Here is a 19,755-nt window from a genome sequence, read left to right on the forward strand (position 1 = left end):
CACACACACACACACACACACACACACACTATTTAATGACTACATTTCCCCTTTTGACACAAAAGTTGGCATAGCAACATTTTCTAATCTCAATAATCAATATTAGCCCTCCTCTCCTCTGTTGAGGGATCCCTCTGTGACTACAGTTGCATATAAATTTTCCAAATAATTTAGACATCATCTTGCCTATTTCACTTATTTTTAAATTTTTTTTAAATAAGATTTGATTTAATGAAAAAATGATTTAAGAATTGTAACCAATTGCAACCAATAGTAACCAGTTTGAACATGGTTAAAAGACTGTAAAAATCTACATATAGACAGAATGATGCAATGATGTGAAAATCATTTAACCACCATATTTAATAATAATTTTAAAAAAAAGTATTAAGACAAAATATTACAATACTGCTGATATTTATTATTTCAAGAACAACATCAACACTTTAGATGTCAGCCTCATGTTTAAAAAAAATTAAGATTGGCAACTATTATATGCCAGGATCCTATACTGGCATATAATAGTGAGTATGGATTATAATGTACATAGTATGAGTATCTTACACATCAGTGAAGGTACCATGAATACCAAACATTAAACTGAGGTTTTGGAGCAAGTTGTTTTTCTCAGGGAAAGCCTTGCTTATTTCAGCAAGACAATGCTTAACCGTGCTTCTGTTCCAACAGCATGTCTCCACTGTGCAATAACCTGGTGTTTTATAGTAACCTGCTTACAGTTCAGACCTGTCACCCACTGAAAAGATCTGACACAGTAAGAAGTGACATTTCTGATGGACTCCCCTGAACTGTTTAGCAATTTATTTCAAGCAGAAAAGGAAAACGATTACACAGAAGTAAACATCATCAGCTGTACCATCTTGTTTTTCTACTATTGTCAGTTAAACAAAGTGTGTAAAGGTTTTGCAAATTCCTGCATCCTGTTCGGATTTATATTTTACACAGGATCCCAACTTTCTTGAATATGCAGCAGTGGTTCATAGAGCTGGTAGGTAATAGTTAGCCTTAAAGAGCTGCTGGCTGTTTGTTTACTGCACCTGTACATCTTGGTGTGGTGTTGAAGTTAGGGGGTAAAATTTCAAAAGAAAAACAGAAAAAGGGCCAGATAATAAGGCAAGGATGGGACAAGTGATTGTGTAAGACAACATATTTGATGTGTGGGCTTCATTTTCCTCAGATGACAAGGGTCAACGTCTGTTAGTGAATTTGGCCTGGTGCTCTGAAAGGTTTGGAAATGCACTTGGCAAAAGTATAGAGAAAAGAAGGGATGGCTGAAAACGTTATTAGAGAGTCAATCTAGCTTTAATTATATAATTAAGGAGAATACTAATTAATGCTTCTCTTTCCATCTACATTGGCCTTAGGCAAAAACATTATCTCAACACGTCCCAGTTTTTTTCCCTTTTCTTTTTAAATCTCAGTAAGCTGCTGTATTTCAATGTCTACTTCCAACTCAGGAAATAGTAGCAGTGATCTGGTCCTCCTCATTTCATATGCACTAGAGGTACTTGACCCAGGGCTTGTGTATGGCTTGAGCAAAGAAAAAGCCAATAAAAAGTGTCTACTGTTAGGGAGATCACCTTATCTAAATCACCATTCCCATTCTTCAAAGTGCACTTTAAGCGCAGGCAGCTCTGCATTTCTTCTTCCTAATCATACTGGGTTGGAGGGATGACTTAAATGAGCACAACACTGGAAGTTAAAGCAAAAAAAAAAAAAAATCTGCTAGGTAGGTTATTTATCTCCCTGCCTAAAAGGTGTTATTATTTGGCGAGAAGGCACAACTGGAAGATGAAGTCAGTATAAATAAGCAAATAGCCCAGTGCTTTGAGCGGAGTACATGAGAGTGCTGGGAAACGCGGCTCCAATCACTACCGCTGTTCCTGGCTCAATTTCCCTGGCTGACGTCAGCTGACTGCCTTGGCTCTCTCCACTCTCCGCTCCTCCGGACACAGCGCCGAGTAAAAATGCTGCTCTCTGTGTCGCCAAGGACAGGAATCAACCCTTACAACAGCTACAACGGCAAAAACACCAAGAAGGTAAATAACGACACCACCGGCCACTTCTATCGCGTCTTTCTCAAAGTAAGTCATTTTCCCCTCTCGATGCGGTGTTGTTCGAGCTCTGGCTCTCCAGTTAAAAGCTGCTCGGCTGTTTAAGCTGCAGTGTCCTTGAAAGTGGATCACAGGCGACGTTTAAACTCGCATACTTGCCATTGCGGTGTTCGTTTCCGGCTTTTTGCTTGTTCTTCTTTAAACTGTTACACATTAAAACGGGGCCCGTTACGTTGTTGTTCGTGAAATAGTAGCAGGCTACAGTTTGCTTTCGTTTGTTCTGATACGGCGTCTGCTCGCTTCCTATACCGAGCCTGCACACAGTACAGCTTATAAATGTGTTGTGGAGGCACGCTAGGCTCATGATAAGCTAATAAAGACGAAGCATATTTGACTTTAATATGGATTCGCCGGGTTTTAATGTCATATATTCGGCTAAGTTCTCTTCTCATTGAATTAACCACAAGTTAGCAAAGTTTTTTTTTTCCCTCTTTCACGCGCACCAGCATGCCCCACCCCTTCTGTCTTACAAATGATTACTGATGGCACTATAAGGAAAGTTACTGAGCCCACGAAAGAAGTCTAGTGTAATCGATTTTTCTCTTTTTTTCCAGTAAAATGACAAATAGTTTTTAAGATAAATGTTGATTAGTTTGCATACTGAGATGAGTAATTGATGAGGTGACGTGCAACCACTTTTCTGTGCAGGCTGTATGGATTTTTCTTAATTAAAATTCTGGAACTCGCACATGTGTAAAGATTATATATAACGTTTGCAGTCACGGGGAAATGTTACTTAAGTCAACGATTTGAAGTTTTCGTTGTTTGTTTTTGCTCGTGATAGTGGCAGCATTTTTTAAAAACTAATATTTAACCCCAATTTTTGGATTTATAATGTTGGTATTATAGGTATTTTGCATCACTATATATGTATATTATCTACATGGGCATATATAAAAATATGCCAACACGCTATAAAACGGCATTACGTGTGAAACAGCTGAAACGCTTCCCGTCTTTCCCTTCTTTTTCCTCGTCATTCTCTCTCCTGCCTCAAGAAGACTGGAAAGAATTCAGATTGCTCAGATTAATGATCTGGAATTCCTGGAATCCTGGATTCAGACATTGTGCTCACTTCTAGAGGTGCTTTGCAAACTGAAACCCTTTTTTTGCTGAAAGAAGACATGCACACACAGTTTTTTTTCACCCCTACACACACACCTTCACAAAGAAAGGGACTTGTAAATCCAGTGTCAAGTGGCAGCCCCTGGTCTGTGTCATTTACTACAAGAAACAGGGCGGAGAAAAGAGAGGGATTAAGAGACACCCCACCCACCCCCTCTTCCTCTGCTTTTGATTAACTCCCTGATCTTTTTTTTTTTTTTTTTTTACTTTCTCTCTTTTAGCCTTACAGGCTGTCTAAGTGTTAAGATGAACCCAGGTTTTAGTCAGGAAGAGAAGAGCAAATAGGTCTCACCTTCGAGCCGCAGGACATCACCTTATGTGGTTCTTTCCACCTTGCTGTTTTTCTCAGTCTTTTTTTTTTTTTTCGCTTGAAGCAACAGAAATTTAATATAAAAAGATTGCATCTGTAATACTAAAATCGTTTCCACTGCCCCTAAGGTTTCTTTAACCTAGGAGGTAGGATGGATCTATCTTTCTGTGATACAATATATCATCAATTTATAAAAGATGCTGTTGTTGCGTAGTGCAAACATGATCGACTTTGTGATGCTAGTAGTTTGTGCATAGATCGAAGGCTACTGTATGGTAATAGAAATAAGCAAATATGCATTTAATGTTAAGCAAAATGAATTTTTGCTTGTACAGTTTAATTCATCTGGGATTTTATAGGCTACTGTGTTCTTATCTTGTGATTAATATGAACTTAAATCAAACAAAAGAACTAAATGTGGTGTCTGACCGATGTTGCATTTTGTTTTAACATGCTCTGTATCAACAGATTTAGCATTAAAGCGTCTTACAGTGAGACTCATACAGTTAAAAGCATGCGTTCTGCCTCATTTAGCACTCATTGTTCTTGCTTGGGTGAAAAAGTCCTTGAGTCACCTGCTCTCCCTACAGGAATCACCTGTGCTCCCTCCAACTGTAATCACCTCATCGGTCTTTAGCTGCTCTCTGCAACATGGTGTAGTCCCCCCCCCCCCCCCCTTTTTTTTTTTTTTTTGTAGTTATGCTGCTTGCACAGCTGTGGTGACAACACACAGCGCTGATTTATCTTTCTTAGGCTGTAAAGAGATAATCGTATAGTAACCGGGAAGTGGGGACTGCATAGGGAAGCAACGGAGCATCAGTTGTTCATAGGCAGATAGCATTGATTAGTTAATATATAGTGAAAATAATTAAATAACATCCTCATGCATTTTTCATTCAATGTGCGTGTGTATGTATATGTATGTATATATGTATGTATATATGTATGTATATATATATATATATATATATATATATATATATTATATATATATATATATATAAAAACATTACCTCATGATCAACATTTCAAGGACGTGAATTGCACCGAACGGTGGCGTCTCTGGGAATGTAGTTCAGTTTAAAGAACTTTAATCTTGAACCCATGGTCCTCGTTACTCCTTGTATTGATGTGCTGCAGAGGAATGTAAAGAATGCTGACACTGTTATGGATATAAGGAGCAGTGTAAACAGATACTGTATGTCAGCGGTTGTGGATTGACAAATAACATGCTTGCAGCTGGGAAATCAGTGGTATGCAAGGAAGTCAGGTTTTGTGCAATGATTAACTGAGAAGAAATGTAGCCTGTAAAATGAGATTTTTAATTCCTAATCATTTAAATTAAAGGTATTTGTCACAGGCTACCCTTTGCATGCATATTTTCATGTGTTTGCACCATTACATTGGAAATGACCTTACATGGGTGGCAAAACACCTGGAGCGGGACTGGGGCAGATGGGGAGTAGGTGTGGAGCTGACTCACTGCCATCCTCTTTTCAGATGGAGCCTAGCAGAGCGCTCTTAATGAGACACTACCTTCTGACTGGAGAGCACATGAGAGGGATTAGCACTTTCCGCTAACAAGCTCAGATCCCAATTAGTAAGGCTTCGCTTGCCAGAATCGGGCCCGGGCTCGGTCTCCCGTCGGATCCTGTCTCCCCAAGCCTTTGCAGGTGCATCCCTCCTGACAGCCTGTGCAGGCCGCTTATCATGAAGGCGAGGGAAAGCACCAGAAAAGACTGTGATTGTGGAAAAACAAACAGTGTACTGATGCTAAAGAAGAGAGGGAGATTAGAGAAGCAGGATAAGATGAATGGGGTCTGTGGTTTTCTCAGCTCGAATAAAAAGATAGCTTTCAAGTTCGGAAGGATGACTCCATATCGGTTTGGAAATCATAAGGCAGCTGAGTAGTGGGGAAGCATAAAAGTTTGCACATAAATCACTATATAAAGCAAGGTTTGTACTAGGAGAAACTCCATATCCTTTCATTTATTTTATATGCCTGTAGCCTGTTGTTAGCTTGACTAAAGACTTGGTTTTGATATTCATCTAGTTTGTTCAGAGGTTTCTATAAATATAGTTTAAATAAAGGCTCCACGGACAGGAAACCTCTTTAAGTCTCTAATGCTGTAAAAATTCAAACTCTATATAATCAAGTTCATGTACAATGCTGTACCATTAGCCACTTACATAATGTGTCTCTGATCCTTAATAGTGTGTCATTACAGTGTAAACAAAACACAACAGAGGCCCTCCAGCCTTTCTTTCACAGCTTGGAAACCCTTTGGTTTGAATTCATGTTACATTAAAAAAATTGCTGAAATACAGAAATGGCACCAAACTAAATTTTGATATCTCCATCTTGCTTCCTGTTCCTTGTTTCCTGCTTTAAACAGCAATATTTCTGTGTTGGCTGGCATGTGACCAGTCCTAAATGTAGTGCACCCCTATTAGTCCTGTCACTGTGGTTTGTTGAAGCAGCCATTGATTGTCTGTTTTTCTGCTCTTCTTGCCCATGTGTGTAAGACTGTTTCAGTATTTCTGGGCTGGTACAGTTTACTCAAAGCTGAATTTTGAACTCCTACAAATGTAGGGATCTAACAGTTATGAAACTGAGATCTGCATACCGCAGTGTTGTCTTCCTGTATGGTAATGTTGAGCGTGGTGGTTAGCTAAGCATGTTTGTCTGGTGAAAGCTGTACGGATTCAAGATCGTTCAGGTAATGGCTAAATTCGAAGTGCATCGGAATGACAGAGTTTATGTTTGTCATCATGGGTGTGCATTAAAAATATTTTTCACTTACATCTTCAATAGATGTGCATTCATTCATTTTTTTTTTTTTTAAACCACTGTTAAAGGTTTGGAGAGATATTAGTTGGTTGTTGAACGTTACCCTTGGTATTTAAGAAGGAAGGGAAGAAGACATGGGTCATAATTAGGCTGATTCCAGCTGTCTTTCTTCCTTTCTGTTAATAAGCCGATGGCCTGAGGGTGACCTTGTGAGGTCCAACAAGCCATTGGTGCAGGAAGATCAATCCCTTTATTGTAAAGATGCCGCATATAGCTAAAGTCTTACTTTGAGTTGGATACAAGGCCTAATCGATCCAATACATCCATCACATTCCTTCTTATTGCAGGATTGGGATCTCTGCTGCTGTCGGATGACAGAACTTTCTGATATTTAAACATGCCTGCTGTTAGGCAAGGGTTAATACACATGGCTTGTGTGTTGTTGCTTGGTAATGGATTAAAACTATATTTTGTGACTCACCCACCGCTACAAGCCACCCCATTGTTCTCTGTGGTTTGACCTTCTGACCTCAGTTAATCAAACTGTTCCTCCTCCTCCAGCAGTAAGAGGGGACGCAACACCAAGGCCAAGCGTAGCTGGCGTTTGGATACATTTTACTTCACTTCCCTACTAATTTAATTTGGTTGGCACAAGATGGGATCAGCTGGAGTAGCACTGTATACAGCTGTCATTCTTTGTTTGCTATCTGGCCACCGACAACACTCTGGGCATTCAAAAAAGTCATGTGTCAGTTAAATGAGTCCGCTGTGGTCTTAGAAGTTGCTTGTATAATGTTTGTTTGTTTGAAACCACTTTGCTGCTGATGGGAAGCTTAAGTATGTTTTCAGAAATGTATGCAATCACCCATTTCTGCTTAATAGAAAGCTTTAGTTTTAGCAGGTTTTTGTCAATATCCACCTAAAAGGAATGCTTTATAAAACTTCCTGAAAGAGTCTGTAATAGTATCATTCTGAGTGAACAAAGTTTGCTTCATCAAAACAGCAAAAAAAAAAAAAAAAATAGGGTGTCTTTTTAAGCTTTTCAGCTTTGCTTCTGTATATAGTTTCATTTTTAAACCAAGTTCTGTAGTTTTGGAGAGGTCTCTGTAGGTCCTCAAGGATTTTGATGATGGATGTTGTGCATGTAAACTCACTTTTTTAGCTGTCATTGTTCTCCAATGCACCTGTCTAGCAGCAGTCTTCTGCTAAATGAAAGGTGCTTCTGTAAAAAGTACGCAGGAAAGCAATTAAAGAATTAATGTACACAAAGTTAAGCCATTCAGTCTGATTGGCTAACTGTGGACTTTTCCACTGTTCGCTGGAGAAAGTCCTCTTTTCCATCTGTTTTTAGCAATCTTCCCAACACGAGTTGTGTGCCATCTGTGAATCCTGCGCTCTTGCGTTGATGGTTTGTAGAGATGCCTGTAGAGTTGGATCTGCACAAAGACATACTCATGCCAACCTGTCCATTCTGTTGTTCTATGGCAGCCACAGCACAGTGTGCTGAGAGGAGGCACTGGCTAGCTTTTAGAACTCGTGAACTAGCTTTAGATGCTTGTTTTGATGGAGGTTAAAAAGTCAGTTCACCAAAACGTACATGAAAATATGCAATGTACAAATAAAAACAGGCATTTTAAGATGTCTCCATATTAATTTTGCATATCCTAGTAAATGTGGCTGATTGACTGAATCTTTGTATATGAATGCAATCTGACTTTTATTATTTAGTATTTCTGTTTTTTGCAAATACTACAATGGTACATACTATTTCTTCTCATATTTTGCTTCATATAAATAGTATAAATTGTGTAATCGTAATACTTGTTATATCTTATATTTCTGTTTTTCCCTCACAGTGACCTGTTATAATATTTATCTGACTGGCCTGACCTGTCCAGCCAGATTAAGCATTAAATTGATGCTGATATCTTGTCTGTGTCTCTCTAGCCTCAACTGGTTGGTTTTTTTTATTTCCAGTTAATGACTGCATCCATGCGTACATCCAATTTCATGTACCTAAAAAGAGCCCTCTGTTTCCTCCACAGCAGACATATGTGTCCCCGTCCAATCATCAGATGGCTCCCCCAAGCCCCAACAGCAACACCACCACAATTAGCAATGGCAGCAGTAACAGCAGCAGCGGGGGAGAGCAGCTGAGCAAAACCAACCTTTATATCCGTGGCCTCCACCCAGGAACCACAGACCAGGATCTGGTCAAACTCTGTCAGCCGTAAGTCACCTAAAACACATTTACTTCAGCGTGCACTTACACCCAATAAATTTCTCTGGCTGTCTGAGGAAGCATGAACCCGGCTAGAGCAGACTAGATTATAATGGGTGATGGCTGGTCGGCTGCAAGGATGAAAGGCTTGCATCTCTACTTTTGGCAAATAAAGAAGATGTATAGTTTCTATACAACTTAAGTGCGCAGGAACACTAAACCATACCATATTTGGTATTTATGTAATGTACAAGAGGGCCACATTTATCCATGCATTTTTTTTTTTAACACATCATGTAGTGGCTTTTTGGAAAAACTAACAATCACTGGGGCTGCAAACTAAGACCTTTCAGCCTGACATAGCTGAGCACAGACTTTCCAACAACTAGGTACAGAATGTTTAGTCTCACTCTCTCATGCTAATTCATTCTGTCTCTTCGTGCTCATTCATACACTTTTAATCTATGATTATTTTTTCTCTTATGTTTTAGTCATGATACAGTATGACAGTGAGCCCTGTCATCCAGATACAGCGTCACTTCTGCACTATAAATATCATGCCATGTTGCTCATCAGTGTGGCTGTGAGTCTTCGAGAACTTTGTTGTGGACAGCATGTAGTCAGACATCAAACAGCAGCAGCATCCAATCCATCTGATATGTTTGTTAGGCCTTCAGTGGAAGACATCAAAACATGCAGGGCTGAGATGAATGATCTGCTCTTAGTTAATTGAATTATGGAGCCTGGTGATGAGAACCAGAAGAGCAGAGGAGCGTAGTGGGAGAAAAGGAGGGAAAAGAGGGCTAGAGAGATTGAACGAGGGAGGGTGAGGCCTGCTATTTTACAGCTGTCTGGAAGCTATGGCTCACATGAGGCAGCCCAACCCTACAGGAAACGGCAAGCCCAGGGGAAAGGGAAAGACAAACAAGGGCAATGGTAGTGGGGGGGTCAGAGGGGGAGGAGTGAGTGGAGTTCAGGGTTTGTGTGTCAGGTGGTGTTCTGTGGGGGTAGTTCTCATATTTCTGCTTTTACGGAGCAGATAAAAATCACTGCATGAAATGTGCCTTTTAGCAGAGCACATTAAGGCTGATGTAATTTTCAGTTAAACTAGAATGAAAGGGGATATTGTGTCCAATAATAGTTAAAGGGGTAACGGCTTGTAGATGAGGATGTAAAGCAGCAGGAAGACTACTCATGTAGGGACTCTGACTTACTTTGCTCTAGTTGGAACCGTAAATCTGCGTATACTTTGAGGACGCAGCACTTCCAGAGCTCCCCTCCCCCACACTGAGAGTTGTTGCATGCAAGCTCTGTGATGTACTGTGTACCAAGTGAGGGATGAGAGACGGGGATGGGATTGGGGGTTGGCTCTCCATTGGCCACCGGGCCCAGCATTTGTGTCTCCGGGTGCCTTGCTGCCGCTCTGGTTATGCAGCAAGTGTGCAGCATGAAGAGCTCATAACTTAAATGCTAGTTGTTGTGAGAATAAGCAGGCTGATGGCACTGCCATAGTGTATATGCAAATGTAGGAACACAATGCTGGCATATCCATCCAGTCAAGTGAGTGGCATTTTGTCACTTGGAGTCAGAAATGCATTGTGAAATTGCGGTTTTGCATATGAGGGCAAATGGCCCTCCAGCTTATACACACTGGATGGGATTGCAGAAAATAGACCAAATGAATGACTGTAACATGAAATATCTCTGTTATAGTAGATAAAATATTGTCAACACAGCCCAACATGCTCTCGTGCATGTTATAAGGACAAGGAAAACCCAAAGAACAAGCCCACATCAGCATTCAGGTTGGGATTTGCTTGCAAGGTAGAAAAGTGTTTGGGTTTTTTCCCCCTTACAGTCCTCAGAGTTTGGCACAATCAAACAGAATAATCAGATGAAGTTCTGTAATGTGAATTTATATGACTGTTTGATCTTCTTGTCCTACAGCCTACACAGATGACCTTAAGCCATTTAAAAAAAGTGGGGGAAATGCTTCCAGGCTTGTGTTTTTATTTTTATTTTTTTGTTTGTTTTAAATGTGTTTTATAAAAAAAAAAAGAATATGTTAGACTGTCACATTACAGCTAACAGGTCATCAGCTAATCCTTACTTACAAAAGTCAAATTATTTATGAAATTGATTTCTCAGAGTGAGGCAGTGGTGCTGTGCCACTAGATGCAAGTTGAATTATATTTCAGGGGGCACTAAGACCCAGTGGAGGGTTAAAGGCTGTCTAGAGAGAAGCTGGTTAGTAGAATGAGAGTGTGGCTGGGAGCCAGTATTGGACAGGACAGCCAAGGAGAGGCATATCAGATTACACTGCATGCACATGCCTGGAGAGATGGGGATTGATAGACCCTGCTGCACAGAACCATTCGCCCAAGTCGAACACTATCCTATGTATTTGCAGTGTCTACGGCTAGGTGGGGCGTGGGGTGTGGGTAGTTAATGTAGAATTTTCATATTTACGGTGAATTATGATGCAATCTCTGAAAAAATTGATGGGGGGATTCATATCTACCAGTTTGCCACTGCATGTTGGATTTCCCTGGAGATATGATCCCTATTGACATTTGTGTGTGAGCTAGAATGAATAAGATATGGTAAATCTATAGTCCTCCTAAAATGCAGAAGCCCACGGGACAGTATCATTTTTTTCTAACTGAATTTGCCCTGCCTTGGATTTGTTATCAGATGAGGTGATTGTGTAACTTTATTGAAATCTTTAGATGATTTACAATTTAGTCATCAAGAGTATTACATCTATACACAGTGGAAGGACTACCTCTGAGTGCAAACCTCACTGTTTTTCAGGTATGGGAAAATTGTGTCCACGAAGGCCATCTTGGACAAGACTACCAACAAATGCAAAGGTGAGGGTTTGTTGTTGTTGTTGTTGTTGTTGTTTTAATTAAATGAAAAAACACAGCTGTTCCATGCTCATCCATAATATTTGTTGAAATGTGGCCTTTTAGTTCACTAACGCCTCTTCTAGTCAGCTGATCATTGTGTAGCATATCAAGTGGTAAAATTACACCACAAATATGAAACTAGTTTCTCATCATGGTTTTTGCTGAAATACCTCATTTTATTTAGGTGGGATACTTTCTTGATAGAATGTGGGGGAGGCAGCACAACTGGTCCCTATTTGGTCTCCATAGGTTCACTGTCAGATCTGACTGTATCACACATTTGCATCCTGCCTTGCGTCACAGTTTTGCTTCTGTTGTTTTTTTTAAAACATGGTCCAGGCTTGCTTGCATGTGTGAAAATGCTCATAGTTACACATCGCTGCACAGAAAATGAATAAAAAACATAACCAATACGAACATGTTAGAGGGAATGGAGTTTCTGTAAAAATCCAGCAGAGAAGGAGAGGACTACTCTGAGCCCACTGCACCGTCAACCTTGGACTGGGCGAATGGGCTTGCGTGTAAATAAGAGACCGTGATCAGATGATCCGAGATGCCAAAGTTCAGAAATCTATAAAAGAGCAAGATCATGTGGGGTCTGGTGTCTGATAGTTTATAGAAATCACTCCTTTACTTCATGGGAAGCCAAAAAAAAAAATGTTGGTGCGATGTGAAATCTATGGCTGGTATCGGTAATGTGCAAGGTTACAGCATACTGCTGATAAAGTCAATAAAGCTGTTTGACAAGTGCATGAAGCCGTCAGCTTCACACTGTACCTACTGAGTAGGTGTGTGTTTATTTTTTTTTTAATATGGGCAGCGTCCTCCATCTGTCCCCCAGAGGGACGCACATTCCAGTCCTAGCCAGCTGTCTCTTCAGATTCATACACTGTTACCACGAGTACCTCATGAGTTCAAACTGTGCACCTCTCCTGCAGTATGCACATCTCACTGTCATATATTTTGTTCCCTGCAGGCTATGGCTTTGTCGACTTTGATAGCCCAGCCTCTGCTCAGAAGGCAGTGACGGCACTGAAGGCTGGCGGAGTGCAGGCTCAGATGGCCAAGGTGAGAACTCAGCTTGAGGTATCAAAATTCGGTGGGTTAATTTATAACTGCTTGGTGTAAGTTTAATTTAGCCTGAAAGAGCACTTTATCAGTGTCTCAGCAAAAATGTTGAATAATGATTTGATTCATTAATTTCACATTAAATGTTGACTCATTAATCATAGAGGGAAAAGGTTGCTCCTTGGATTTTTCTACCTCTTAAGAAATAACAGATCTCTCTTGCTGTTTCTAGCGCCCCATTCTTTAAAAAAATAAATAAATAAAATCAAAAATCTATCACGAGATATTCCTTTATGCTTAAATCCGCTTTTTTCATACATAAAATCGCTGGCTTCATCAGTCTGCATTATGTTGTTCAGAAACGGTCATTCTTATGTTAATTTTCCCTGCAGCTTCATCCAGACTGGTAATGCTGGAGCATATGTCATGTGCTTGACATTTGACTGTATATCAAGTGACTTAGTTAGTGTCAGATTTTTGTTACTAGTTTATGTAACAGAGAGAATGAAAGGGTTGCAGGGATTTTTAAACCAGAGAATCATCCAAACACCAATTACTAAACGGGGAGAGAGGAAAAATCATCTGCCCTGTTTTGGTGAGGATGTTCTTACCTCAGGCTTTTTGAGTTCAGCATGTTGCACAGCTTCAATGCAACATTGCTCATATGATTAAAAGGCGGCATTTGGAAACTTAAACATAAATCACCTACATGTTTAAATAACATCAGCAATGTTACAACTTCTGCAGAAAAGTAACCAGGGTGCTGTTCAGAGGTGAAGCCAGCACCCTGCAGCGCTGTCACAATAATAGTGCACTATAAGACTATTTCTGTGCACAAAGAGTCCACGGATGCTTACATGTATGTATGTGTTTATAGTGGTGATGGTGTTTGGAGAGCACGTCCCAGACCCTGCTCTTTGAGCTCCCTGCACAAAGGACCTGTCTGTTCTCCCTAGTGGCATCTGACTCAGTGTCTGAGCAGTTCCCCAGTCAGCAGGGCACAGTGCCCAGCCACCCGCCCTGTCACACGCACGCCCACAGACACACAGAGCCCACTTGACAATCGCACACGCACTTCAGCAGCCTTGCCTCAACCGGATTATGACACGCTCTCACGGACTCGCACACCACCGGCGCCCTGGGAAAGCTGATCTCTCGTTAAGCTGGATCACTGACATTCATACGGCTTCTTGCTCGCAAAATAACTTGATTTCAGTCACCCTTTCAGCCCGGCTTTACAACAAGACTTGTGTGTTTGCGTCAGAATTCTCTCTGACTCACTGTGACTCATTCACAGATGAAATCCACAACTGGGGCTTCTCTGCTGCTCGCTCTCATGGGTTCAAGCCTCATTGCTAGTGTACACTGCGGGGAGGGAGGAAGGTGAAGGAGAAATCACCTTCATCGCAGGTCGCAGCGATTACACATGCATTATTCATGGAATGGAAATTAACTCGCGCTGCATTTACAGGTTTTTAATCACATCTGCACTCTGAGATAATGAATATGCATAATGGTTAGAGGGCGATACAGATACCGTCGGTCACATTAAATTTGTTTTAAGCAGGGCACAAAGGAAATTGGAAGGGGAGGAGCCTACAAAACAGTTCAAGTTGCTTAGAGTGAAACTTTCTTTCAGCATGTTTTCTAATCATTTTAAATTCAGATTTGGAAGCGCTGCATATTTTCTCTGGTTTATAAAAGCCGACAGAGCCAGCATCTGTGCCTGCATTCAAGGTCAGAATTACCACATGAATATAGCTGCCTGAATGCAAGCAGTGCATTAGTAACATGATCGAGGAAACGGAACGACCACGTTTTTGGTAGCACAATTCGTGAGATGTTCTCCAGATTGTTCCCGAAGGTCTTTGTCCAAAATGTCACTGCTCTCTCTCTCTCCACCAAGCGAGAGAAAGGGAAAGCACGTAATCGCTTTAGATCATCCAGGGATGGCAAGCCATATGAAATGTAATTATGCTTTGATATCGCAGTGGCTGAATCGCCTGCTTTCATCCTCTTAAGGTCCTGGCTCTGAACAATGACCCCTTTTTTTTAACCCTTTGGAAATAAAATATAAGTGATGGAAAATAAGAGAAGAGTGTAATGAAGATCTGTGCAGATTACATTTGTAATAGTGAGCTATAGAAATAGAACTGAAAATTTCACTTGACTTAAAATGAGTTGAGCTGAAATCCAGCCAGAACTTTGTTCACCGTCTCTTTTCTCTCCAGACCTCACGGTCCACGTCTCACGGGTCCAAAATGAAATCTGACTTCAGCTTCAGACCTTCTACCTTTTCTTGCTGCTTCTTTTTTTTTTTTTTTTTCATGTCCTCTGCCTTACATCCTCCAAATATCAGTCATCTCACACACTTCCTGTTCAAAGGTTATGTAAATTTCCCAAATGTTTGCTGGCAGCTGTATTTTCTTGGAACGCTTCTATGGTCATGCCTCAGCTGTTGTTCTGTCACAAGGAAACCAAGAGCCCCAAATCATTCACCTCCCTCTGGCCTCTCTGTGGTTAGCAACAGGAACAAGACCCCACCAACCTGTACATCTCTAACTTGCCGCCGTCAATGGACGAGCAGGAGCTGGAGAACATGCTGAAGCCCTTCAGTCAGGCCATTTCCACACGCATCCTCCGTGACGCCAATGGAACCAGTCGAGGAGTGGGCTTTGCCAGGTACACGCTGTTGTAGGACAGCTGGCTGAAGTTGACTAGTTGTGCTGTAACCTTGTGTGTATTTAAGAAAATCTCAAGTCCAATGGGAGTACTAAAGTTCAAAGCAACTTTTTTAGTATAATGTTGGGTGAGTGGGCCCTCTGGTGGTCATTGTAGGTAGAAACCTTTCAAGCAGAAACTGTCATTCAAAGAAGTGATGGATTGGCTCTCTAGTTTTATTAAGCACAAAATATGTCCCTTAGGATGGAGTCGACAGAAAAATGTGAGGCCATCATCCAGCATTTCAATGGGAAATATATCAAGACTCCACCTGGAGTTCAAGGTGAGTTTTCTGGAGGTTTTTTTTGTTTTGTTTTTAAATTTGAGGCTGAGTAGACTGTCTTTATTTATTCAGCATCAAGACAACAGTCTTATTAAAACGGTTTTAGAAAACTGAGTGTTATCTCCTGTTTGGAAAACCTCTGGTTCAGCACCGTCAGAACCCTTGCTGTGTAAATTTGCTGATGGAGGCCAGAAGAAGCGCCAGAGCCAGGGGAAATATCTGCAGAACGGTCGGCCCTGGACAAGAGATGGAGAGACTGTGAGCTTTGTTTTTTTTAGTTTATTTTTTTATGCCTGTAAGGGGGGGATCCAAACACCTCATGTTTCTCCCTCATAATGACATTGCTCTTTTGTTTTCTTCCTCCAGGGAGGAATGACCCTCACCTATGACCCAACCACAGCCTTACAGAATGGGTCAGTATGCTGGCTCATGCTAATCTCTTGTATAGCCCCAAGGAGTGGTGGTCTAAGCTGTGGTCACTAAGAAATCTGTGCCTCTTTCTGCAGGTTTTACTCCTCTCCCTATAGCATTACCCCCAATCGGATGATTGGACCAACCTCCCTTTCCCCATATATGCATCCACCTGTGTCCACCTATCAGGTACTGGGGTTGTTGTGTTTTCAATTTTATAGCTTTTTGGTTTGAAAATTTGTTTTTAATATTTCAGCCATATTTTCTTCTTTATTTTCTGCAACTATTTTGTAATGTTTCTGCACGTGTGTTTTTATATTAACTGACACGTCTTCGATTTTCTTGCAGGTACACAACCCGTCCTGGCTACATCACCAGTCATACATAATGCCACCCACAGTGAGTATCCGGCAGTTTATTTGTTTTTATTTCTCTCAAGACCCTTTTAATTTAGCTTTGATTCTTGATGTTCCCCCCATAGGGAGCTGTCCTGACACCTGGGATGGACCACACCATGTCCATCCAGCCAGCATCAATGATGGGGCCTCTAACACAGCAGCTCAGTCACCTCTCTATGGGCAGCAGTGGTACAGTAAGTACAGTGCACAGTATCTGGCTATGAGAAAGGCCAGGGTAAGAATTGTGTGGTTTGTGCCTTTTGAGTTTCAGCTTCTTTTTTGTATTTGAATTCTTCTCCGGGTGCAGATTCACACAGCTAATGAACTTATTTCCATTCTCTTCCAGTATATGCCTGCAAACACATCTATGCAGGGGACCTACATACCCCAGTACACCCAAGTGCCTGCCACCAACATCTCAGTTGAGGTACTGCCCTCCACCTCTCGCCTCCCTTTGGAAACATTTACCCCTCAAACTTTTACATAACTGCAGATTAATTAAATATTTGGTGCTTCTTTCTCAGGAAAGTGCCGTCCAACAACCTGTTGCCATAGAGACACCAACAGAGCATGCAACCTACTCTTACCAGCATAACAAGTAAAGAGGTGGGTTTTGACTGATTCCCCCAAGTGACTGTGTGTGCGTGCGTGCGTGCGTTCTAATTGGCTGATCTTGTCACCCTGCGTTAGATCTTCATCTGGGGCCCGACTGACTCTTGAGGGGTCCCAAGAGCTGAGATTCCCTGTGTGAAGAACTAGACACTCCAGGAACACAAACTGTTCCACACAAAGGACAAAAACAAAGATATTTTCTATGAACTCAGATTTTAAAACAAACTCTTTTACTTCAGACAAGCAAAGCTGGAGGACAGCAGACGGTGGGGAAATGGAAGAATGGAACAATGAGCATCTATTTTGATAACGGTCAAGAAAAGTTCAAAAAGCTGTTAAATGTGTCGTGTATGACCATTGATCATATTCTTTTTTTCTCTCTTCAAAACACTACTCCGGGGAGCAAGGATGAAACCAGGAAAAGAACATTTCAACACCATGTTTTAGGTCATGTTCTGCTTTTGTAAGATATGCAGTTTTTGTTTTTTTACATTTTTCTCCTTTTTGACTGATGCTTTCAGACTTGAACCTGCCTTTTTGTAAATAGTTCTTTGGTTATTTTTTTGTGTGTTTCTAGCCTCGTCCAATTGATTGATTGGTGCAAATATTCGGAAGCAGAAAAACTGAAGTCCTTTTTAGAAAAAGCTGATGTTGTAAGACTGATATGGTGCTGACATCGATTAGCTTCTTTCTCTCACAAAGGCAGCAAGTTTGTCAGGTATGAAACCTTACCTGAAGCAGTCTCACTTAAGTTTTTTGGCACTTAAATTTATTTAAAAGAAAAAAAAAGTTTAGTTCCAACAATCTCAACAAAGCTGCAGACAATCAGAAGATTACACAGAAGAGAACATTTTAAGCTGATGTTCGTTGCCGAAATATTTCAGAGCGGACTACTTTAAAAGAGATGAATAGATTTAAAGCATTCCAGTTGTTGTTGTTACCCGAGAGTTTTAAATATTGATTCACTTTGAGCTGCTTCACGTGATGAAATCCAAAGTTGTTTAACAGGGATCACATCTCACTCAGAGCTGCCTGTAAATAGATTGAAATGTATTCACACTTTCGCTCGACTTCCTTGATACATGTGATGTAATGTGTCAGTGCCCCTCCCTTTTTTCTTTTTTTTTTTTTTTGTTTAAGTAAACAAGGATGCAGATTCTTCCCTGAATCCCCCAAAAAATCAGATTTTCTGAAGCGGGAATGAAATGTTGTTATTAAAGTATAAAAATGTAATTACACAGACATGGAGATTAACTGGTGACGCATGAATCTGTCCTGTTATATCTGCAGAAAACACTACTTAGGTGATTCATAACGGCCAGGCTATGGCTTTGAAACTGGCCATTGCTGTGTGTTTGCAATCTTCTTCTGCATTTCTGGTTTTTACCGTCATGTTTTTTGTTCTTAAACATTATTTAAAGGTTTCATTTTTTTTAAATTCAGTTTCAAAACTTTTAAGATTGATCTTATTTTTCAAAGAAGCTTTGATTTTTATTTTTGATAGTGTGTTGTGTGCTTCATAGTGAGAAATAGAGGTTTTCACTTTTTTCTTTGTGTTTTGCGTACTTGCTTTGTTGTGGTTTCAGTGTTGATGTCAAAGAGGCTTTAATATTTCAGTTCTGTCAGTGTCACCAGTGTTGGCACTTTTAGACATAACTTCTCATGATGGATGAAGCATGTATGCTAGGTTCAGATGCATTGTTACAGAGTTGCACCGCATGCAGTCGGTGTAAGAGCAATTTATGTTGAAAACCTTGACTTACCTCATCCTGCCAGAGCAATGTAGATTCAGTTTGTGTTCAATGTTCACAGGCAATAGCCAACTACAGTAGGTCTCATGGCTGATCACAGCTGGTACTGTGTCCACATCCTTTAACTCTTCCGTCCAATGTTTGGAAAACATGCCCCAAGGTCTGTTGATCTATGCAATTAATTTATTGTCCTTATAAATGCAATACTACGAATATCCAAGAGACACCTCGTGTTGCGACAGTGGATCACCTCACAGTGACTTTATATTCTGGCTGACGTGGCTTTTCTCTTTTCATTTTAAATAATTTGTTTTGGTTTTTGTGACACATTTGTCTATGGTTCATTAATTGCAAGCAGAATTGCAACATCAAAAGGGAACTTTTTCATACCAAAACGCGGTTGTTTTAATATGACTGTAGGAAAAGTAAGAACTCCTAAAATAAATAAATATGGCAGATTTTTTTTTCTCTCTCCATGTTTTGAAGGCACATTGCCACTTTTTGTTTAGTTTAGTTTAAACACAGGCACCATAGCATTGTTTTCATCATTCCGCTCATTTTCCACTTTTACGGTTTGGATAAATATCGTCCCATCTCGTTCTTTCTTAGCTGTTACTTGTTTTCCTCTTTAACTACAAAACCTTTTATTTCCAGGTGACAAATAAACCTCACAGAAATGCCTTAGATTTCACTGGAAGGGAGTGTGAAGTGCTACTCAGCTGTGTTGGGCTTTATCTCTGACTGGAATTGTTTTCATGCACTGCAAACTGTTGAAGTTTTTCTTTTTTTAAACTCCTTGAGATACTAGATCTATGAAGCAAAGAAATGTTTAAATGCTGATTCACTGTTGTGTGTTTACCATTCCACGATTTTAATCCAAATATATTGAAGACAAAGAAATGAATTGTGGCTTATTGCTGCTAATTTTTAAATTATTTCATCTGAAGGTCATTTAATATATCAAGTCAAAAATGGGGTCAGTTTTGTAACCATGTCCATGAATTTGTCTGTTTATTGTGC

The 19,755-nt window shown here is 40.4% G+C and overlaps 1 protein-coding gene across 3 annotated transcripts; it reads left to right on the top strand.

The window, feature by feature from the left end:
* The first annotated feature begins 1,663 nt into the window (after positions 1-1,663).
* On the top strand, positions 1,664-19,639 carry LOC113013292 (RNA-binding motif, single-stranded-interacting protein 2-like). Of its 3 annotated transcripts, none has more exons than XM_026154086.1 (14): positions 1,664-2,102; positions 8,404-8,588; positions 11,394-11,452; positions 12,468-12,559; positions 15,084-15,241; positions 15,484-15,563; positions 15,712-15,821; positions 15,930-15,976; positions 16,070-16,163; positions 16,323-16,373; positions 16,456-16,566; positions 16,719-16,799; positions 16,897-16,978; positions 17,063-19,639. In XM_026154086.1, the coding sequence occupies exons 1-13, from the start codon at positions 1,986-1,988 to the stop codon at positions 16,972-16,974; spliced, it is 1,263 nt and encodes a 420-aa protein (XP_026009871.1). In that variant the 5' UTR covers positions 1,664-1,985; the 3' UTR covers positions 16,975-16,978; positions 17,063-19,639. The 3 variants fall into 3 exon arrangements, with proteins under 3 accessions (XP_026009871.1, XP_026009874.1, XP_026009872.1); XM_026154089.1 differs by having other exon boundaries at positions 1,665-2,057; positions 8,407-8,588; XM_026154087.1 differs by having other exon boundaries at positions 1,669-2,057.
* The last annotated feature ends 116 nt before the right edge of the window (positions 19,640-19,755 follow it).

The sequence above is a fragment of the Astatotilapia calliptera genome, chromosome 20, assembly GCF_900246225.1.
Source record: "Astatotilapia calliptera chromosome 20, fAstCal1.2, whole genome shotgun sequence".
In the NCBI taxonomy this organism is placed as follows: domain Eukaryota; kingdom Metazoa; phylum Chordata; class Actinopteri; order Cichliformes; family Cichlidae; genus Astatotilapia; species Astatotilapia calliptera.

Bases quoted from the DNA above. Each gene is read 5' to 3' on its own strand.
- LOC113013292 (XM_026154086.1), top strand. From the start codon at position 1,986: ATGCTGCTCTCTGTGTCGCCAAGGACAGGAATCAACCCTTACAACAGC. The intron at 15,564-15,711 runs GTGAGTTTTCTG...CCTCTGGTTCAG, and splicing joins GACTCCACCTGGAGTTCAAG to CACCGTCAGAACCCTTGCTG. The intron at 16,374-16,455 runs GTGAGTATCCGG...TTCCCCCCATAG, and splicing joins CATACATAATGCCACCCACA to GGAGCTGTCCTGACACCTGG.